Raw genomic sequence first — 20,192 nt, forward strand, 5'->3', positions numbered from 1 at the left:
CCGCCGCCGCCGCCACTAAACGAGAAATAAAGACACAAGTAAGCCTGTTGCCAAGTCAGATTTACAACACCCATCCGTCCGTTGTCAATCACTTTGCAGTTGTGCCGTGTTTAGGAAATGTTTATATTATTCTTGTCCTCTTTTGTTCAGCTGGTAAAACCCGCGAAAACCGGGGAGCTCTCAAGCCGAAGGTTCCTTTCAGGCCGAGGGGGACCAGCAACTGTCAGAGCTCTGAAAACTCATCGAGGTCTTCATCAACCTCTCACTTGTAACTGCTTCCAGACAGAGCGCGTCTGCAATATCTGCCTGTCCAGGTGAAGGTCTTAATGTTTTAGCGTGCTTTTTGTTTTCTAACAATGTTAACGTGACCTGCTCCCCTTGCGCTTCCACAGGAAGCAGCAGGTGGCTCCCAGAGCGGGAACGCCAGGTTTCCGAGCACCGGAGATACTCACCAAGTGTCCAGACCAAGGAACAGGTGGGTGTCGTGAGCACATAGCAACCAGTTGGGAGTTTACTGTCGAACTAAACATGAATTGTTTGGTCCTGTACTCAGCCATTGATGTGTGGTCAGCCGGAGTCATCTTCCTCTCCCTGCTCAGTGGACGCTACCCGTTCTTCAAAGCCAGCGACGATTTGGTGGCTCTCGCTCAGATCATGACTATACGAGGCTCCAGGGAGACCGTAAAAGCAGCCAAGGCATTCGGTGCGTATCAACATGATTGTGAAATGGAATTGCGGCTTAACCCGCCATCAATCACTCGTCTAGGCAAGGTGGTGCTGTGTAGTCAAGAAGTTCCTCAGCTAGATCTCAGGGTCCTCTGCGAGACGCTCAGAGGACAGAGACCCAATAAAGACGCCAAGCCAATCAGCAAAACCAAACCTGAAACTACGGATGAAGGAGCTCAAAAGCAAGCTTGCGAGACTCCTCGTCCACATCCAAAAACCCTGAAACCTTCCTCTCAGCGGGACTGTCTGGTCCATGATGAACGGGGCTGGGACACAGTTCCCGACGAGGCTTACGACCTATTGGACCTTTTACTGGATCTCAACCCGAATAGCAGAATTACAGCAGCACAGGCCCTGGAGCACCCGCTCTTTAAGGACTTGTAAAACACCCCCGTCAAGGTTTGGCTTGGATGAACACATTTTCAGGTAATCTGCAAAATGAGCTGGCCCATCTGTTCATATCAATTTCAAATTGTTCCTTTTTTTGCAACCTTGCCTAAAGAAATGTCTGGTCAGTGTAGTCCACTCTGCATCAAATCTCATTTAAGAGACTAGTTCAGCTAATTTATTTAAGAAAAACTTGTCTGTCTTAATGTACTTTTCTCATAAAATGAAAAAAACAACAACCATGTGTTATCCTGTGTGTGCAGCGATGACATACATTTTGACACAGATGCTTTGTTCCAAATAACCATAATTTATTTGTGGAAAACAAGTGTAAGCGCACTGAATTATACGTCAATGTTTCATTGTGAAGTTTAGATGGAGCTCTTCACCTCCGTGAGCTCCTCTATTCGCACCAGTACGCTCTCCATCATGTCAAAGGTGTGCAGGGCCGAACGGAGGGCCTGGTGGGGGAACATGAATTCCAATCATGTCATCATCACAGTTCTCTTCAATTCCACCAAAAACATAACAGCCACTCACCTCAACCTGAGACTCGAAGGACATATTTGGCAGCTTCTCATCACCGACGGACAAGGAAACCACAGACGTGTCTGGAAAGGAAGGTACTGCATGATTACTATCACTTTCGACCCGTTGCGGCCGTTGGGGCTGACCTTTGACATTTCTCTTGTTCTCCACGGTGGTGCTGAGCTCCCTCTCGTAGTGAGCTCTCGACATGTTAATTCCGACACGAAGGGGCTTCAAGAACACATCTTCTATTTTAGACAGCGCTGTCCAGATCCCAGTCTGTGAAGTTGATACGTAGTTTGAGACACTAACGTAGTGAGGATGGAACAGACGCTCACCTTGTTCTCCGTCACTTTATCTCTTATGACGAGGTAACGCAGCAAGTTCAGAGCCTCCATGAGTCTGGGGGGGAAAAAACAACACGGCCAAAATAGGGAAACTATGCGATTAGAATTTAGACCACCCAAAACATCTCTGTCTAAAAAAAAGATGAGTGGAAAAAAACAGCGACTCTACTTCTAGCTGTTCTAGTGAGCTAAATCTTCTTAACAGTGAGAAGAACAAGCGTGCCTGTCCAGGTACTGCAGAAGGTCGGTCTCAGGGCCGTCGGGGAGAGTGAAGACCAACCACAGCAGGGGCATCAAGCGAAAACCCTCAAACCAAACGTTACTGTTCCCGGGCTGCGTACAAGACAAACGGTCATGAGCGATAAAATACCAGGATGTGACGTTTTTAAAACGTGCAGCCTCACCTCCAAGGCCGCGTGGATCTGACTTCGGATGTTTTTGATGACGTAGCCTTCTACTCCGGAGTGATTGCTCGTTTTCAGCATGTACCTGAAATGAGGCCATCGGGTTCAAATCTGCCACTGGAATATAAAGTGCATCTGGAAAAGCGCTTCACGGTTGACTTACTTGAAAAAATTGTACTTGGCTTCAAGATTAAACTTGTCAAGGCTTAGCTGGAACACCTTCAAACCTTTGCATCTCTGAGATGGTAAGCATGGGATTGATTTGAACATGAGCACATGAACCGAAACACGCCACGTATAAATTTAGGATTCATCTCGTTCCCAATATTTGATACAGGCTCTTATTACGGTTAAAAAAGTGGTTGGACGATGGGACCGAGAAACGATTCACTTACCAACTCGTGTTTTGGACAGATGGTCATGACCTTGGTTAAGTTCTATAAACAAAGATAAGAAATTAACAGCAAGTACTTTTGGCAAATAAAAATCCGAGTTGCTTTTATTTCTGTTTACCTGAGGCACGGTGCGGAAGATTTTGAGTTCCAGTAGTTCTGTCGGCAAACTGTTATCCTCCACACGCACGAGACTATTTTCATAAAGCTCCTGCATGATCAAAGTCAGCTTTATTGTCAATCCCTTCATATGTCAAAACACAAAGAAACCGAAATTCCGTTTCCTCCATTCCACGGTGACGAGACACAGTACACGATAAACATACAAGTAGACGACCCAAAATAAAAACAAGAAGGCACAATAAATAACTAAATAATAATAAATAAATATATATATTCAACAACATCGGGTTTCATAAAAAATTCAAAAGAAATAACTCACTAGTCCTTTCTGGATCCGGAACTCTTCACTTCTAAAAAAAACAATAACATCAATCCAAATGATTTTTATCTAATATTGTCTTTCAGAAGTCAAAGCTCCAAATTGTGCGCCATATTTCGAATGAAGTCGATTTCTAACATCAAAGGTCAAACGTTTTTCCGCAGACTTCAAGATGGCCCGACCATATTTAAGGAGCGGAGGAACGAACTCACCTGGACAGCAGGAGGTCGACATGATCCATATTACACCGAAGGCTGAACATGGGACTGCAAGACGGCGTAAGCATGAATACAATTTCTCGGACTTGCTGTTTGACGTTCGGGTCTTACTTGAAGACGTAGGGGAAGATGTCGGCGGCGAGGTGGTGAACAAACACCAGGTGAGCCAGGCTGGCTTGCGACTCTTTGGGATAGCGCGCGTCCTCCTCTAAAAGGCCTGCCACCTCTTTCCTCTTGCACAGAGGCCGATACACCAGGCTCGGCTTAAACTCTCCGATAGCGGCCAGGTTGTTCTGCGAGAAACGTGCAAGAACGCTCAGCTGGGAATTTCAATTGTGAGGTGGGAGAACGTCGTACCAGAATCTCTGTTGCAAAATCCCTCAGAGGAGACGAAGCCAAAGCCTCGGGATCTTTCAGTTGCACCTCCAGAAGAGGACGGCTCAAAGAGCTCATGCAGCTGCAAGATGGACAGATAAGGAGTCAACATGGCGAAGGAAGAGAGACCTCATCACTCACAATTTGACAAGTTCTGTCCTCAGCTCCTCTTGATCCGCTCGGTCGAACGCGGTCAACTTTTTGGAGCTTTCGCTTGGCTTGGCGTCACCGTTGCAGAACTCCCGTTTGGCTTCTTGGACAAAGGGCTTGACAAAGGCAGTCAGATCATAGCAGCAACGACAGAGCGGGAAAGTGTTGTCCTCCTGCTCTTTGCTTTGAGGGACGGGCAGTTTGGCCACCTGGTCCAAAACGGAGGACAAGGCCATGCCCAAAGACGACGCCTTACGATTGCCCAGGCGCAGCAGCACTGACGGCGTCAAGACACGACGTAGCAAAAGTGATCAGCGTGCCACGGAAAATGATCCAAAGCGGATGAAATTCCTCACCTTTCTGTAAAGGTTTCAACAGCAAATGGAGGCTCTCCGCGATGGCGACGGGCTCCTCCTGCTCCAACTGCTCCAACAGGCCGATCAGCAACTCTTTAGGTCTGCACGTCTAAAATTCAACACCTATGAAATTGACGTGTGTTCAAAAACAAAGGCACATATTTCACATATTTTAACCTCAATTAGGTGATTGAAAATGGCCAGACAGTGAAGAAGGTTCTTGTCGTCCTTCTTCAATAGAACTTGAATCAGAGGAGGCAGCAGGTTCCACCCCATACATCTCACAATCTCCTACAAAGAAGAAGACATTTACCAGGTATTTGGAGTTGCACATTTTAACAAGGTGGAAGAGGCAGAGAAGGTCCCCATGGCTCTATTTCGATTCAGATGTTTATTTACCTGATTTGTGTCATCCAAGACAATACTGAGCACTTGAGCACAGTTTCCCTCCTCGATGCATGACCGACCAGCGGTCAGAAAGATGGAGTGATCTTCGGTGGTGTAGCTGTCACATGGCAGGGCTTGCTAGATGAAAGAGACAACAATGGATGAGAAACATGTCATATGACCAATTAATTGAAAACGATTCCATTTCAATTAACTGGTCAGATTAGAAAACATAATGAAAATGTGTGACTTTGATCTTGTTTAAAAAAAAAAACATCCAGGTTGACTCACACATCTCTGCACCACATCACTGAATTGATCCAAAGCCATTCCCTTTGTCTTCAGAGGCACTCTTTAAATAAATAGGATGAACAATCATGGAAGAATATTGTGCTTATGCTCATCATACGAAAAGAAAGAAAATGACATTGGTAACCGTTAACAGACGAGTTAATGCTAGCGTTGACACATCATTAGCTTAGCTACTAGGTATAAAAAGACAAATATACATAATCTCTTAACTTTGTAAGCAAATTTTTAAATACTTACATCAATTACTAATTGTGTACCGAATATGTGAGAACTACGACGAAACAAAGTTGAACTTCAGGGTCCAAATAAAAGCCACACCGGGTCGGGGGAAATCCGTTGATACGATTCGACTCATCTGACTTCCCGTAGCTCTGTGACGTCACGGGTCAGAGTTGAAATCGTGCCAAAACAGGAACAACATGGAGTCGATAGCGAGAACAACTACCTCGAAAGCGACTAAAAAAGGTCATTTAACCATTTCTTTTGACGGATAACTTACCTTTCATTCAACGTGATATCTATTTGTCGTTGCAGATGGAAAGCACGCCAAGATGTTGATTGCGGAAGCAGAAGCGAGAAGGTTTTTATAAAGGCTTTAAATTTGTGTGTGTTAGAAGTATCTCTAAGTACAATAACCGATCCTATATTTAGTATTAATAAAAAGTACAGACAATGTACAATTGCTTGCCTGTCACTATAGTTTGCTGATCTAGATCAAATAAATACATTACTTTTCAAACCGATTAAGGGATGTTGATTATTTAAGGATTGGGTTGTTTGTTGTTCAATTGGCTTTGCTACTGTACTTGAAATGTCTATTCGACAGGCGAGAGGCGATCCGGGAGACTCTGAGGGACAGACTGGAATTGGAGAAAAGAGCTTTGCAAGTGGTGGAGCGTCTCCTAGAGGACAGCGTGTCTGATGACTTCTTGCTCGACTGCGTGCGTACAAGTGCCTTACCTCCCATTTCAACTCATGAGTAACTATTCAATGCTTCCGACTTCTAATGTGTTTTAAACTCTATGTTTTCCCAATACAGGCCAAGTTTATCACCAGTGCTAATTACAAAGATGCTGTGGAGGAAAGATTCATCACCAAATTGTGTGGTTATCCTTTATGTTCAAATAAACTGAACAAGGTATCTACATCCCGTCGTTTATACATGTTTATACGTTCATATGCTGGAGATTGTTTACCTTACAGATTCCAAAGCAACAGTTTAAAATTTCAACAAAGACCAATAAGGTGTATGACATCACAGAGCGCAAGGTGAGTGCTGCTACATGCGGCAGAAAAGAATAGTTTGTGAGATATGCAGGATGTTTTGCACTGTTTTAAAATGTGCCTTCTCTCTGCGTAGTGTTTTTGCAGTCACTTTTGCTACCGAGCATCCAAAGAATTTGAGCTACAGATATCAAAGACACCACTTTGGCTCAGGCAGGATGAGGGGTATGAACACTTTTTTCCTCTTTCAATTGTTGTGGTTGTGGCCACCATTTTATTTTCCCTTCCATGGCATGTCTGGGGTTCCCCATTATTCTTTTGATTCTATGATTTAGTTTTAGTGGCCTGAATTTTGTGCACAACAATGAAGTGAAAAATCACTGGATTCTCTTGCAGACTGGCAGAAATCAAGCTGACGACGAAAGGGGACACGTATGTATTTGCTTCAGTGAAAATGTACAGTGTACAAAACCATCAAAAATATGTACTGGTGTGTCCAGCGGGAGTTCTGGTGAAGAGGTGTGTCTGACAGCAAAGTGCCTCCTGGAGGAGGACATTGAACAACCGCTGAGTACTCCATCTGAGGACCATCAGGAGAGTGGCTTCACTACCGGCCACAGCGACAGCAGCAGCGACGACGAACGGGAGCAAGACTTTGTTTCCAGCGTGGTCTCCCGGGAACAAAGACCCAGGGTGCACTGGGGTGACCGGCCCAAACGTAAAAATGAAGGCGAGGGAGTTGGACGAGTGGAGGCCGAGCGTAGGAAGGTAGCTAGCGGACGATGTCCACGAAGGCAGAAAGCAGACGTTGCACCTAAGAACAACCATGGAGAAGCCAATGTGGAAGAGGTGACGGATCGACTGAATTCATCCAGCCTCCGCACCACGCCGACACCTCCAACCTCTCCTATCGCTGAATCAACTCGCCCAAGCGACACAGATTCACAAAACAGCCGAGATCTAACCGAGTTAAATGCCGACGGCCGGCCGAACCTCACCATCGTCCAGGTGGGGATGAGCAAGCGAGGGGCGACAGGGTTACTTCTCAAGAACCACACCCTCCAAGCAAAGCACAGCTCGATTGGACAGAATCTCCTGGAATCCTTAAGAGCGATACTGAACGAATGGCTCACAGCTGAGAGCCTTCAATTCCTGCACGGAGCTGATTGTGCGCTCGACTCTCCTTCTACGTACACGAAAGTAGAAGAGGAGGAGGAGGAACTGGATGAAGATGACATTGAGGATGACATCACTGAGGGAAACGAAAGAATGGAGCGGGGGAGAGCCACGGCGCCGGTTCCTGACTTTGAGGCCCTCAAAAGGGAAACCCAGCAGATGGTGCTCAAAGTCAGAGAGTTTTACAAAGGCACCTGGGAGGCAGAGAAGAAGAATGGAAACGAGGTGAGCAATGGGACACACATGCGTGAAAGTTAGAAACCACAAGGGGGCGCCAGACAAAAACATTGGTCGCGCTTTGGGGTTATGTATAGAGAGGAAAGTAAGGGCCACTGATGTTTCAGCGATTATTTATTTATTCCCCGCCCTCCTCCGTGGTTTTGTGCTTCAAGTACATTCATCAGAAACACATTTTAAAAGACTATGTTTTAAAAAAAAACTCATGTTAGTTTATCTCATTGGTTGACCTTCCAGGACCAGACCACAGGTGACTCTCCAGCTCTGCCACTGGTCGACTCCAAGGCACAGCACCTCATCCAGAAGCGAATCACAGTGGAGAAACTGGCCAGCTGGTTCGTGTCCACAATCTTCCGCATGTTAGACACTGATTGTTATTGCAAATATTTTTTACCACATTGTTACCAACAAAGGTTAAAAAGAAAAAAAAACATTGGTAAGGCAACTTACTGGATGTATTTCATTTCTGCCCATTTTTGACGTGCAGTCTCAGAAACATTGTGGGCCCGCTGAGTCTCACCCTGAGTGACATCACCAGTGACCTCAACAACCTGGTGAGGACGTTCAGGTCAGTGCAACACGCACGGCACACGTGACGCACCTCCGCGGGGACGTATTCATGTTTCACAGTGGCGACCGATGCCAGCTCATTACTCATGTTACGGGATGCGCTGCAAAATGCGAGCAATACAACTATACTCTTGGATAATTGGGATTAAAGAAATCAATTCATACATTATTCATGTCATTTGTAAACGCAGCGAGTCTGTGCTGTCAAAAAGAGATGATTACGTCGATGCGGGAAATTAACGAATGGAAATTGCACCCAAAAAAAAAATCAGTTTGTTCTCTTTCGTCGGTGAAGTCGCTTTCAACAAGTTTGCGATTAAATCACCGTGTAGGTGATTTAAGAGAAGTCCGGCGTCCAGGAATTCTATTGTTTCGTACCGAGAGGCCCCGCTGACACACTTGAAGAAAAACTAAAGGATACGCGTTGCTGCCAGAGAGACATGCATCCGGAGAACTTGTACAGCAGAAGCCACGTTTGTGCCGCTTGGCTCCGACTGTTTACGCATTCAATTCATCCTCACAATTTGCACTTGCAAAGACAGCCAGCATTGGGTGACTGACCACCTGTTTTTATGATACCAACAGGTTTACCAACACCAACATTATCCACAAACCTCCAGAGTGGACCCTCATTGCTGTCGTGCTTCTTCATCTGTAAGTGTGGCTTTTACTTAAACGAGTTCCCCAAACTGCAAGGATTGAAATAGAACTCATTTAACTAGTGTCAAGGAAATAAGTTGTAAATTCGCAAAATATTCAATAACCGCAACCCTATCTTTTTAAAACCATATGATCCAGTTTCTACCGCATGACGGTGTATGTGGTATCGTCTGGCCCGCGCCATATGGCGTGCGAGGGGTGCACGGGCGTACGCTCACGGGGATGGCAATTCTCAAACAGTTCCGCGCTCCTCCCATCTGAGTACACACTCGAGCTCGGCGGCCTTATCTCACCCACATTTTCCCACTCCAGATCCGCTATGGAGGACGGAAAACACACAACTCACCTCTCATGTTAAACACACACACACACGGTAAACTGGCACTTGAGAAAAGGTTCATCTGATTTCAACTGGCTCTGATTTATGAGACCCAAATAACCCACGTCAACGTCCGAGCTGACCTACATAACAACACGCTGTTATTTCGAATGCAGCGCCTCGGCGTACGAGTTGGATTCGTTCCGTGGCGTGCTAAAAATTCGCCAATCATTTCTCCATCTCGATTTAGATGGACTCCTCTCTTCTCTTTCATTCCACGTAGCACAGTAGAGGAACCAGTGCCAGTGGTAGCACATGATTTCATCAGACCCCATTCAAATCCAAGCTACTATTTCTCCGCCATGAATAATTTGGCGCGGTGTGGTTATCTATCTGCTGCTCGGCAGCTGCGGAGCTCGTCTGGCCACCATTGTTCAAGTCGGTTGAATAATGGATGCACCCCCCCCCCCCCCCCTTTGCAACACGGGAACCTGAGGAGAACCGCAGAACTCCAAGCAGATACATAGACAACTAGAGATGGAACGAACAAGTTGGCTATGTGGACTCATTGTCATCTTCCTAATTAGCTACATTTAGATTTAATACAGAAGAGACGGTCAAAATGATTCATCAAAATATTGTTACATGTTAATATCATTTTTAATCATAGAAAAAAATCCACCCCCATCCAGGTTGTCATGTGTGTCTCCAGTGGTTGCCGAAGCCTTGAAGACGCCGTCGTCAGTCTCGTACGTAAACACCCTCATGGAGGAATTGGGCCTCCAGCAGCGAGACCTCTTGAACCTACTCCAGGCATTTACACCCCCGCCGCGCTGACGTACAATACAAAACAATTCAGGGAACGACTAAAACGGGTTCTGTCGTTGAACCAAATAAAAATATTTTCCATCTTTTTTGTTTATTCCAAAATGATTTGGTGTTTTTTCTTGTATTACATCATTTGTAGTAAGATTTTTAATCCAATCAGATGTCAGTTTCTGTGTGTTGCCATGTTATTTGAATCTGCCCAGGTCCTTCAGAATTATTTTTGCTGGTCCATGTAAACTTTGTTAGCAATAGGAATATTTTATTAATCAATGTTCATATTCATCCTGACAGGGGCAGAATTTTTCTTTCCTCTAATTGGTCGGGAGGAGCAAAACTCAAGAGTCCAGTTTGACAAGAAAAACATTTCTGTAGTGATCTGGAAAAAATCCATACATTTAATAATCAGCATCCCTGGTGAGTCCGATGTATGTTATTTATTGTGTGTGTGTTTTGCCATGTCATTAGATAAAATATTGGGCAGCGTTAGCTCGGAAATCACTTCCTAGGAACTTTTGAGAACTTGGAATATCGCATGCGTGTCGAAACAAATCACACCCGAGATTTCCCAGCACAAAATGACGATGGAGGATATTTAACAATGGTCGTAAAAGTGAGGCGAGTCCAGTTGACTTCCTTCACAGGCTGCTTTATGGCACTAATTGCTTTATTTGTACGGGTATGCTATTTGATTTTGACCAGATGGCAGTCGGACCCTTTAGTTCAGGTGATATGACTTGTCAGTGAGACTGGGAACGTGATTGATGCGTCACATAGCTTAACACTTTTTTTTTTTAATTTAACAACACTTAACTAAAAATGCATTCTAATCTTAAAATGTCAATTGTTTTGACAGATAATTTAATGAATGGATACAAGCTTAATAAAACAAGAATAATAACACCTCGTGCAGTATTGCCAGGCTAAATAATAATAATAAATAGTCAACAACACAATCGATTAGCAATAACTACGTGAAAGAACAAAAAGTGCAACTAAGGCTTTGAAAGGACGGCGTTATTTGAGTCCGTGCTGAGTCTCCTTGTGCCTCCTGAGGTCCACTTTCCTCTGGAAGCCTTTTGTGCAGAGGTCGCAGGCGAAAGGCTTGAATCCTGTGTGCTTTCGGCTGTGCGTGATCAAGTTGGAACTCTGGCTGAAGGCCTTGCCGCACACTTGGCACTTGTGCGGCTTCTCGCCTGCACGCAAAAGGGAAGGCGTCTTTCACACGTCTCTTTGCTGGCCGCCATTTTTGGAACATGTTTTGTGCTTCTCGTAAGAACAAAGCATTTCCGTGTTTACCTGTGTGGATGAACGTGTGCTTTTTCATGTCGGACTTCTGATGGAACCTCTTCCCGCAGTACTGACACGGGTACGGCCGCGTGTCCGAGTGGATGAGAAGGTGCGTGGACAGGGTGGATGAGCGCTTGAAGCTTTTGCCGCAGATTTTGCAGCTGAAGCTTCTTTCCTGTGCACGCGAGATATATTTCGGTTTTTCACACAAGCAGACATGCAAGCCTCACTTTTAAAAGGAAGTTGATCTTTCACAACCTTTGAGTCAGAGCACATTTACATGAGAAAAGATTTACACCACCCCACCTTATGAAAATGTCCACAAAAGTACAGTAGTTATAGAAAGTCTACACCCCCCCCCCCCCATTTCAAATGCCAAGTTTTAGTGATAAAGAATGAGATCAGGATAAATCAACAGGGGTGTGTAGACTTTTTATATTAACTGTACATGTGCTGCAATATAATGCTTATCTATAAAAATCCCGTGATACTCCCAATGTATTAGCCACACACCTGCGAGTGTACCGCCCTGTGTTGGTCCAGGCTGACCGCATGGCCGAAGGTTTTACCGCAAATCCCGCACTCGAAGGGACGCGTCCCACTGTGTGACCGCCTGACGTGTACCTCCAGGCCGTGAGGCGTGGAGAACACCTTTTGGCAAAAAAATGACTGACCTCAAGGGAAAGAACCGACTTGCTGCCATCAAGTGTATCTATCTTTGTATTATGGCAGGTAAGGTAACATTACCTTGTAACACTTGAGGCACTTATAGGAGCCTTCAGGATCGATCTGGTTGATGCACATAAACTCCTCCTCACTCTTGATGATTTCAGACCCATGCTGCTTCTCTTTTAGATCCCCAAACATGTCAGCATTCCTCATCCCGCACATCCGTTGGATTTGGATCGGAGCTGAACAGTCCCCGTAGCATCCTTTGGTTTGAGGTTCTGGGCGGCCGCGCTGCAGCTCCAGCTGGTGCAAGCGCCGGTGGTACGGAGCCGGGACCGTGTCCCTCAGGTCTGACATGGGATAGGAGGACCAGGGGTAAGCGGGGAAGAGGGACATTTTGAAGTGGTGTCCGTCCTTCACGGTGGGTGTTGAGCTTTCCTCAGAATCTGAAATGGTGTCAAATGTGAGTGGAGAGGTGCATTTACTGCTGCTGACTCTTCAAGCAACAGATATTTGATCACAAATAGTGCAGCAACACATGTAAACATTATACATTAACTACTCAATCGCATATATTCTTCATCTTCTACAAAGAAATACTCATCATGACTGTGATACTGCCCTCCGGTGGCCAAGTCGCATACACCACAAGGAGCCACACGATGCAAAAAGTGGATAATTCTTTGTGTTCCATTGAATTGTGTTATTAAGTTATGTTTTTATGATAAGGGAGAGTGATATTTTCCTGATTCAAAATTACATTAGAAAATGTTTTGTTTTGGGGATGGAGAGTGAAACAGATTAAAAGCTTTCCTTTCATTCCAACAGCCAAAGAAGATTTGACACAAATAATCTAAGATTTAGCCATCTAGAGAAATAGAAAAAAATGGAATCATCGTTCATTGGATTATTGACCAAAGTAAGTCATCTCTTCTATTTTCTTCAATAGTTTGAGGAAATGTGTGACTCAAACTAATGCAACACATTATGAGAAATAGTTTTATTTATAAAACTGTTGCCTAAATTGTCCTCCAATTCTGGAGTGACAAAACTAAACATCCTTTTATTAAGTTTTGATCTGGAAGTTAAGGTCAACTGTTAAAAGTTGTCTATTATACAATATTTTAGATTCATCATGTTTATATTAAACACAAGCATATTCTTTCTCTTTAACTGGCGATGTATTCCATTTTGATTTAGGTGTATAGTGACATGTTACAATGAATTAAATGGGAAAAAAATAGAAATAAAATATAATGAAATGGCATGAACTGAAACATTCTCAAAAATGTGATACGGCCGATTATATTTCATTTTGATTTTGGTGCTTATTTGATACTAATCGATACAAGTTCAATGATTTAAGTTAAATAATTAGCACTGCATTAAAGTTAAAGTTAACTTTAACTTTAAGTTTCGGTAGCATAAAGGACAGCATTAGTCTAAACAAAATAAATACATAAATAAAATCATGCGTTACAGCCAGTCAAAGAGTGAGTAAATAAAAATAATAGGAAAACAATGTAAAACTAAAAATGAGAGTTTTGGACTTTGTGTTATTTGCAATTTTTATATTCGAGCACATAACCTACATTTCTTAGTGTTATTATGTATACTATTTATATATAGTATTTTATTTGGTAAAGCCTCAACATTTTAACAGTTTACCCTCATCTCCAAGTCCAAATTGAAAGTTTTCACGATTAGTAATTATGCCAGTTTAGCTTGTCTGTAAATTTCGGTAAAAATTTTAAATAAACACGGCATAATTTGAACGAGACCTGGAGAGTAGGACGGCGACGGGGGACGCCACAAATCACAGTCCGAGGCTCTGTCGCTCGCTCCGTAGCTCAGCGGCGAGCTGGACGGCAGTGAACCCGGGGACAGGACCTGGGGCCCCGGGGACAGCCTGCCCGTAGTCACGGCCTCCAAACTCGAGTCCGCTTGACATTTTGTCTCTAAAGTTACGAACAGAAGACATTGTCGATTCCTTTGATATTGAATTTAAAAATCTCGTTGATTGTAGGTGGAATACGAATTGGTGCGTCATTCCGTGCGTAATTACGCATGACCAACCTGCGCTTATATGAGCCAGAAGCGTATCCAAACCGACGCAGACGTCATCCAGATATCGGGGCTGGTGGTAGCTGTGGGCCCGCTTACTTTTCACCAGGAAAGACCTCGGCATCTTGCTTACAGTGAGTCAACTCTGTGTGTACTGTGTCACTACCTCTCACTTGACCGGAGTGCGTCTTAGCTCTTTGGGATTTTTTTTTTTTTGGGGGGCCATTACGCATGCGTAGAGAGACCGCAGTGCTTGCCAGGTGTTGCGTGGCAGGTGGCCAAATCTCCTCCCTCCTAGAATGTACACACAGGTACATTTACTCATGGTTGACTAAATCAAAATCAATTGATATATATAGATTTATTTATATATATATATATATATTTATATTTATATATATTTATATATATTTATATATATTTATATATATATATATATACACACTCGGTCAGAGCCATCACATTAGGAACAGTTATTTTATACTCACTATATTATTTATTATTATTTTTGACGTGTGCAGTAGCCTATGATTACTGTTACTATGATAAAGAATCAGGTTGATTTTTTTTTTCTTCAGTATTTTATTCGCTAACTACCACGTTGTGAAATACACATTGTGGTCATAAGTTATGATGTATTTCACGACATGGTTTATGTGTGTAGATATTTATTATCGGGGTTGCACTTTACTGTAATGTATGACTGCATCACGTTACAATAGAATATATAATATCTATATATATAATAATAATATCTAAGTCTAATCAAATGAAAAACATATATTTACAATGTTGTGAAATGCACTTCCTGTACATTGCAGTTCTAGTCCAAAAAGGCTAAAATGAGGCTAAGACAAATAGAGAGTAAGTGACATATGAATACAATCAGACCTAAAATGAGCTTGTGTGTGTATCATGGATGACCCAAGCAGGTTGATCCATAGAGGCCTCGTTGTTTGGCTGCTCGTAAGGCGATCCTGTTAATGAGCCGGTCGCCCGGTCGGCAGCCTTGCGCAACAGCCTGCCGGTGGAGACTTGTGGTGTAACTTTACAGTTGCTCTGCTTCATCTTACCAGCACTGACTTCAGCCTGATTGTTTTACACTATTAAAGCCCCCCCCCCCCCCTTCAATTAGCCTGCCTTGCCGATTGGAGTGGGACACAAATATGGAAGTACAACATAATATTTGTTAAGAAATCTGTCAGTTTCAAATCCTATCAGAGATTTGGGCTGTACGGCCAAGGTCAAAGTGGTGTGGATTTGTGTTCCGTGTGGGAAGCGAGGTTGTTTGATGCAGCTGACGCAAGCATGATATACAACACATGGCCCCGTACTCACAGTGCACTGATACTGCAGCCGACACACACACACACACACACACACCAAAGATGCCGACTTGTTTTCAAGGGATGGTGCTAAAGTGCAAAGCAAAGAAAAAAAATCATTTACTGCATTAAAATTGGGAATAATGCAATTAATCTGTTCCCCATAAAACATCACCCAAAAAGACTTGTAATAAAAAAATGGAATGTGAAAAACTAAACTGCATCTTAATAGACATTGTGCTTCTCCTCTTGGTGTGCACACCTTGGCCACTAGGTGGCGGTACAACAGGTACATAGTGATAGATGGAGACGCTAACAACAAAGCTGCAATAAACGCTGTTTGGAATTATTTCAGCTTCAATGCTAGTTTCATGAGCCCATCTGTGGTGTTTTGCATAGTGTGTTAGCATTAAGCTAGTAGCCTTACATGAGATGGAATATTTGAACGAGAACTGGCAGCAATCCATGCTCTCACTGGAAGCCATTTTAAAGCAAATAAAGAAATTATTCTGCCTGATAAGCTACCAAGAGCCTTCATGAAACAGATTTTTTTTAATAAACACACACAGGATTTATGAACCAAAAGCCTGAACTGTCAAACTGATCCTCCCTGGTCGGAGTTTTTGTGTAGTCCGTTTGTCCTGCATCTCAATGCAAACCACAAATCGCTATCTCATCCTCTCACAGGTTCCTTTGACTGCTGCAGCCTAACCGCAGTCTGGCAACCGCCTTAACACCCCCCCCCCCCACCACCATCTCTGCACGACACTCCATTCTGATTTGACTCCTTTCCCCCTGTGAGCAACCTGCAATGGTAAGTTGGGCATTTTACTTCAGTAAGCATGAAAAACAGAAATGGAATGAATTACCGGTTTTTCCATGAATAATGCGCCCCCATGAATAATAAAAGCGCATCTGTAATGGCGACCTCCATATCATATCCGGATTAAAAAAAAAAAAAACTGTACCCATGTATAATGCGCTCAGATTTTAGGACAATAAATTAGTTAAATTTTGCGCATTATACATGGAAAAAAACGGTAGTACAATTTCACAGCCAACCTTTCAGTTGGCCCAACTGCAAACCGCAGTGTGAACGCAGTGAATATGATTTTCTGGATGTCGCTGACCACCAGACACTTCTTCTTCTTTTACACGGGAGCTGCGTTTATTTCTTTTGCATGCACACAAGTATCTGTATCAGTACTTTTCCCACCTCTGCTCTTGGATTCGTCGACCCAGCATAGGTCAGATCCTTGAAAGTGTGAACAACGGAAGAAACACTCCACACCAAACTGGATGCTGGGATTTATGATTTAAACAGTCTACAAATCAGCCCCCCCCCTCATCCATCACTGTGATCGGCAGCTCCCCTTGTTTGCAAGCAGCCCGTTTCTGGTTGTAAATCAACCCCCGCTTCGGACCTCATCCAGGGAACGTTGAGGTGTGGATGTGAAGAAAGCTGCGCGCTACTTCCTGGTCATTGTGTGTCTCTGTGCGTGTCTTTTGGATAGCGTTGCGGGGGTGTTTGAAAGGTCAGAGGTCATGACTGTGGCTCGTTCATATGTTTATACAGGTGTTTATTTTCTCTCAACAAACTTTGGTATATTTTAAGTCGTACCGTTTGCTGTGTAATTGCTTCAGCAGTCAGATGACTGGAAATTTGCTTTCTCCTGATTGTGAAATCAGTTCTGCAGAAACCAAGGTTGAACATCTTTGAAAAAGCGGCCCGCAAGCGTGACTTTGACTTTTCTTATCACTCTATGACAATGGCAGCGAATGACACGGAGGTACTTTATCGGACTGCAACTGTAAAGCAGAAGATTTTTGTTCTGCTTTTTGGTTTAATTCGGTTTTGTCAATTCATCGTTCATATTTCATCATTTGATGAAGGAAAGATTTTTGTAGAACGCAGAGAGCATATAAATATTATTCTGGCCTTCCTCCATTGGTGCTCTGTGTACTTTAGATTTCTTTTTTTTTTTAAATGTGTCATTTTTTAAATCTCTAAATGGTCTACTGAAGTCGAAGCAGAAGCTCAGAAGGAATAAAACCCTTTCTGTCACTGGTCCCAAACTGACCTTGCAAATGCAAAAGTCTGTAATATATCGATTTTTTTTGTTTAATTCTGTCTCAATCATTTAAAACAAAACGGAACAACGCAGGAATGGCGTGTATGTTTGTATTGTGCTGCCCTCTGTTGGTTTGTCGTGTTACCGCCAATGCTGTAGGGGGCGCTCCTGTACCGTAACGGGCCTTGATTAAATCAACGGCTAGTTTCCGCTTCACCGTACCATATAGTGTCATTGAATCGGAGTGCAAAAAGTTAAAAAACCCTTTGAAATGGTGAGTTAACCTTTATAATTTTGAAAGATTTTCAACCCTTGTGTATGTATACGTGGGGATTTTTATGTTAAACGGGTGTTTGCGGTGGTTTGGTGGTCGGATGGCGTTTGATAGATCCCGAGTGTTTACTTCCAGCGTGGCATTAACATCATCGCTGGACGAGCTGACCTGATTTTAGCCAAACCGTGTTTGGATCTGAACGCTTCGGTTCTTTTCAGGGTTTCGTGAAAGTGGTGAAGAGCAAGGCTTACTTCAAGAGATATGAAGTCAAATTCAGGCGAAGGAGAGGTATAAATGAATTTACAACTTTACAAATGTATTTGCTGATTTAAAGTCCAGCATGGAAAGTACAGGTGGTTTTCAAATGTAGGGAACCCCCCCCCCCAATAAAAATAACAATCAAGTACAGATATATGTCAAATCTACTTATTATTTGTACTTGAGTATTATGCATGTTGGTTTTCTGCTTCTTGTATTCTATCATTTAATAAAAGTATATATGCTGAAATAATGACGACCATGTTTAAACAACAAAGCGAAGAATTCAAACATCAAATTGACTTTGTGTACGTGTACATAAATGCACCCCAGTTGTAATTACCATCTGTCAAAGTAACCATTTTGTGTTCCAGAGGGCAAAACGGACTACTACGCTCGCAAACGGCTGGTTGTACAGGACAAGAATAAGTACAACACACCCAAATACCGATTGATCGTCCGCTTGTCCAACAGGGATATCTGCTGCCAGGTCTGCCGCGAGTAGGTCTCAAATACTCTGATGACTCTCTTAACTATTCCGTCTCTTAACAGATTGCCTACGCGAAGATCGAGGGAGACCACATTGTGTCCGCCGCTTATTCCCACGAGTTGCCTAAATACGGCATCGCTGTAGGTCTCACAAACTATGCCGCCGCCTATTGCACCGGACTGCTGCTTGCCCGCCGGGTAAGAACGAAAGCATTTCTAATCGTGCTTTTTATGTTCCTAGCTATTGTTGCATCGTTTCACACTCGTGTTAAAAATAAACGAATGTGACGTATTTGATTGCAAACGAGTTGGAACGTTCTCTTTGTCCTAGCTGTTGCACAAGTTCGGCATGGATCAGGTGTACGAGGGTCAGGTGGAGGTGACGGGCGATGAGTTCAACGTGGAGAGCGTAGACGGTCAGCCGGGAGCCTTCACCTGCTACCTGGATGCGGGGCTGGCCAGAACCAGCACGGGCAACAAAGTGTTTGGAGCGCTGAAGGGGGCGGTAGACGGAGGCTTGGCCATTCCTCACAGGTCAGTGGTGGAGGATTTCTGGAGATCTTTCCAATCTTGTGGTGACGGATTGATCAGGTGGTTCTTTGCATCTTGATGATGATCCCAAGCACGCTGAGCAAAACGTAGTTGGTCCTTCGTTTGCATTGGCTGATGTTTATTGTCCTTTCAAGACGGGGCTGAGAGAGGCAACAGAATCATCCGAGCTGATTTGATCAATATCGATTAAGTCAGTCTTGGGTCAGGGTGGATGTGATACTGGAAATTTGAATTGTAAAATCTATGTTCGATAGTTATGCACGTCACTTATTGCATGTAGATCAACAAGGATACTTTGTACTAACTATGTTTGAGCAAATAATCCAAATTGGATCCTGGATTATTAATAATCCAGTATTTGGTTAGAAAATCTACGCTGAGGTCTCGTCTGCCTGTCCGTCCGTCATTCACAGTCTGAAACGCTTCCCCGGTTACGACGCCGAGAGCAAAGAGTTTAACGCCGAGCTGCATCGGAAGCACATCCTGGGCATGAACGTGGCCGACTACATGTCGTACCTGATGGAGGAGGACGAGGATGCCTACAAGAAACAGTTTTCGCGCTTCATCAAGAACGGAGTCGCACCGGACACGGTACGAATTTTCAGCCAAAACACGAAATTGTGAATTGTGTGGGAAGTTTTCCTTAGCGACTGTTGAACAGATATTGCGTTTTTTTTGCACACTTTTCAGATCGAGGAAATGTACAAAAAAGCGCACGCCGCCATCCGAGCCAATCCCGTTCACGAAAAGAAACCCAAAAAAGAAGTCTTGAACAAAAAGAGGTGGGGGTTTTATTATTATTTGATAAGCAAAATCCATCATACTCCTGGTGATTTAATTTTTAACCGCCCGCTGAGCTCTCATCCGACGATTGAATATTAATGGTGCCGCTCTTTGCTCTTCTCTGGGGCAGATGGAACCGGCCCAAAATGTCCCTGGCACAAAGGAAGGACCGCGTCCGGCAGAAAAAAGCCACCTTCTTACGAGCGCAAGAGCTAGAGGCCGGGGACGGGTAGCGCTTTGGCGCATCACAAATAAATCGACAGCAGTGCAAAATCAACTTCGGTGTTTGTCATTTGATAGTTTGTGGAACGAGCGCCGTAAGTTTATTTTAGTCCCGCTTCATCCTGTTTAGTTTTCCCATCTAGTGACTCAAAAAAAAAA

At 43.7% G+C, this 20,192-nt stretch overlaps 4 protein-coding genes across 7 annotated transcripts; 2 read left to right on the forward strand and 2 right to left on the reverse strand.

Moving 5' to 3' along the window:
- Window positions 1-1,403: 1,403 nt before the first annotated feature.
- On the reverse strand, window positions 1,404-5,395 carry glmna (glomulin, FKBP associated protein a). 3 transcript variants are annotated; one of them, XM_061295285.1, is made up of 19 exons: window positions 5,262-5,395; window positions 5,004-5,064; window positions 4,725-4,850; window positions 4,503-4,616; window positions 4,326-4,434; window positions 3,961-4,246; window positions 3,802-3,901; window positions 3,556-3,737; window positions 3,439-3,492; window positions 3,227-3,254; window positions 2,906-2,995; window positions 2,788-2,829; window positions 2,556-2,629; window positions 2,393-2,477; window positions 2,212-2,321; window positions 1,980-2,043; window positions 1,788-1,920; window positions 1,654-1,724; window positions 1,404-1,574 (listed from the first exon to the last, which is right to left on the reverse strand). In XM_061295285.1, the coding sequence occupies exons 2-19, from the start codon at window positions 5,040-5,042 to the stop codon at window positions 1,485-1,487; spliced, it is 1,797 nt and encodes a 598-aa protein (XP_061151269.1). In that variant the 5' UTR covers window positions 5,043-5,064; window positions 5,262-5,395; the 3' UTR covers window positions 1,404-1,484. The 3 variants fall into 3 exon arrangements, with proteins under 3 accessions (XP_061151269.1, XP_061151268.1, XP_061151270.1); XM_061295284.1 differs by having other exon boundaries at window positions 3,227-3,257; XM_061295286.1 differs by having other exon boundaries at window positions 3,227-3,257; window positions 4,725-4,846; window positions 5,262-5,343.
- On the forward strand, window positions 5,375-10,140 carry rpap2 (RNA polymerase II associated protein 2). Its single transcript, XM_061295287.1, has 12 exons — window positions 5,375-5,489; window positions 5,559-5,604; window positions 5,851-5,965; window positions 6,064-6,162; window positions 6,228-6,293; window positions 6,385-6,473; window positions 6,645-6,680; window positions 6,749-7,649; window positions 7,899-7,996; window positions 8,149-8,229; window positions 8,817-8,885; window positions 9,903-10,140. The coding sequence occupies exons 1-12, from the start codon at window positions 5,444-5,446 to the stop codon at window positions 10,045-10,047; spliced, it is 1,791 nt and encodes a 596-aa protein (XP_061151271.1). The 5' UTR covers window positions 5,375-5,443; the 3' UTR covers window positions 10,048-10,140.
- A 660-nt stretch (window positions 10,141-10,800) lies between these two features.
- On the reverse strand, window positions 10,801-14,233 carry gfi1aa (growth factor independent 1A transcription repressor a). 2 transcript variants are annotated; one of them, XM_061295288.1, is made up of 6 exons: window positions 14,071-14,233; window positions 13,776-13,952; window positions 12,073-12,440; window positions 11,839-11,976; window positions 11,335-11,500; window positions 10,801-11,231 (listed from the first exon to the last, which is right to left on the reverse strand). In XM_061295288.1, the coding sequence occupies exons 1-6, from the start codon at window positions 14,180-14,182 to the stop codon at window positions 11,053-11,055; spliced, it is 1,140 nt and encodes a 379-aa protein (XP_061151272.1). In that variant the 5' UTR covers window positions 14,183-14,233; the 3' UTR covers window positions 10,801-11,052. The 2 variants fall into 2 exon arrangements, with proteins under 2 accessions (XP_061151272.1, XP_061151273.1); XM_061295289.1 differs by lacking the exon at window positions 13,776-13,952.
- Window positions 14,234-17,600: 3,367 nt separating this feature from the next.
- rpl5a (ribosomal protein L5a) lies at window positions 17,601-20,088 on the forward strand. The gene is made up of 8 exons (XM_061295335.1): window positions 17,601-17,729; window positions 17,948-18,017; window positions 18,362-18,477; window positions 18,540-18,674; window positions 18,808-19,010; window positions 19,442-19,619; window positions 19,719-19,810; window positions 19,942-20,088. The coding sequence occupies exons 1-8, from the start codon at window positions 17,727-17,729 to the stop codon at window positions 20,042-20,044; spliced, it is 900 nt and encodes a 299-aa protein (XP_061151319.1). The 5' UTR covers window positions 17,601-17,726; the 3' UTR covers window positions 20,045-20,088.
- The last annotated feature ends 104 nt before the right edge of the window (window positions 20,089-20,192 follow it).

Source organism: Syngnathus typhle, linkage group LG13 (genome assembly GCF_033458585.1).
Source record: "Syngnathus typhle isolate RoL2023-S1 ecotype Sweden linkage group LG13, RoL_Styp_1.0, whole genome shotgun sequence".
NCBI lineage: Eukaryota > Metazoa > Chordata > Actinopteri > Syngnathiformes > Syngnathidae > Syngnathus > Syngnathus typhle.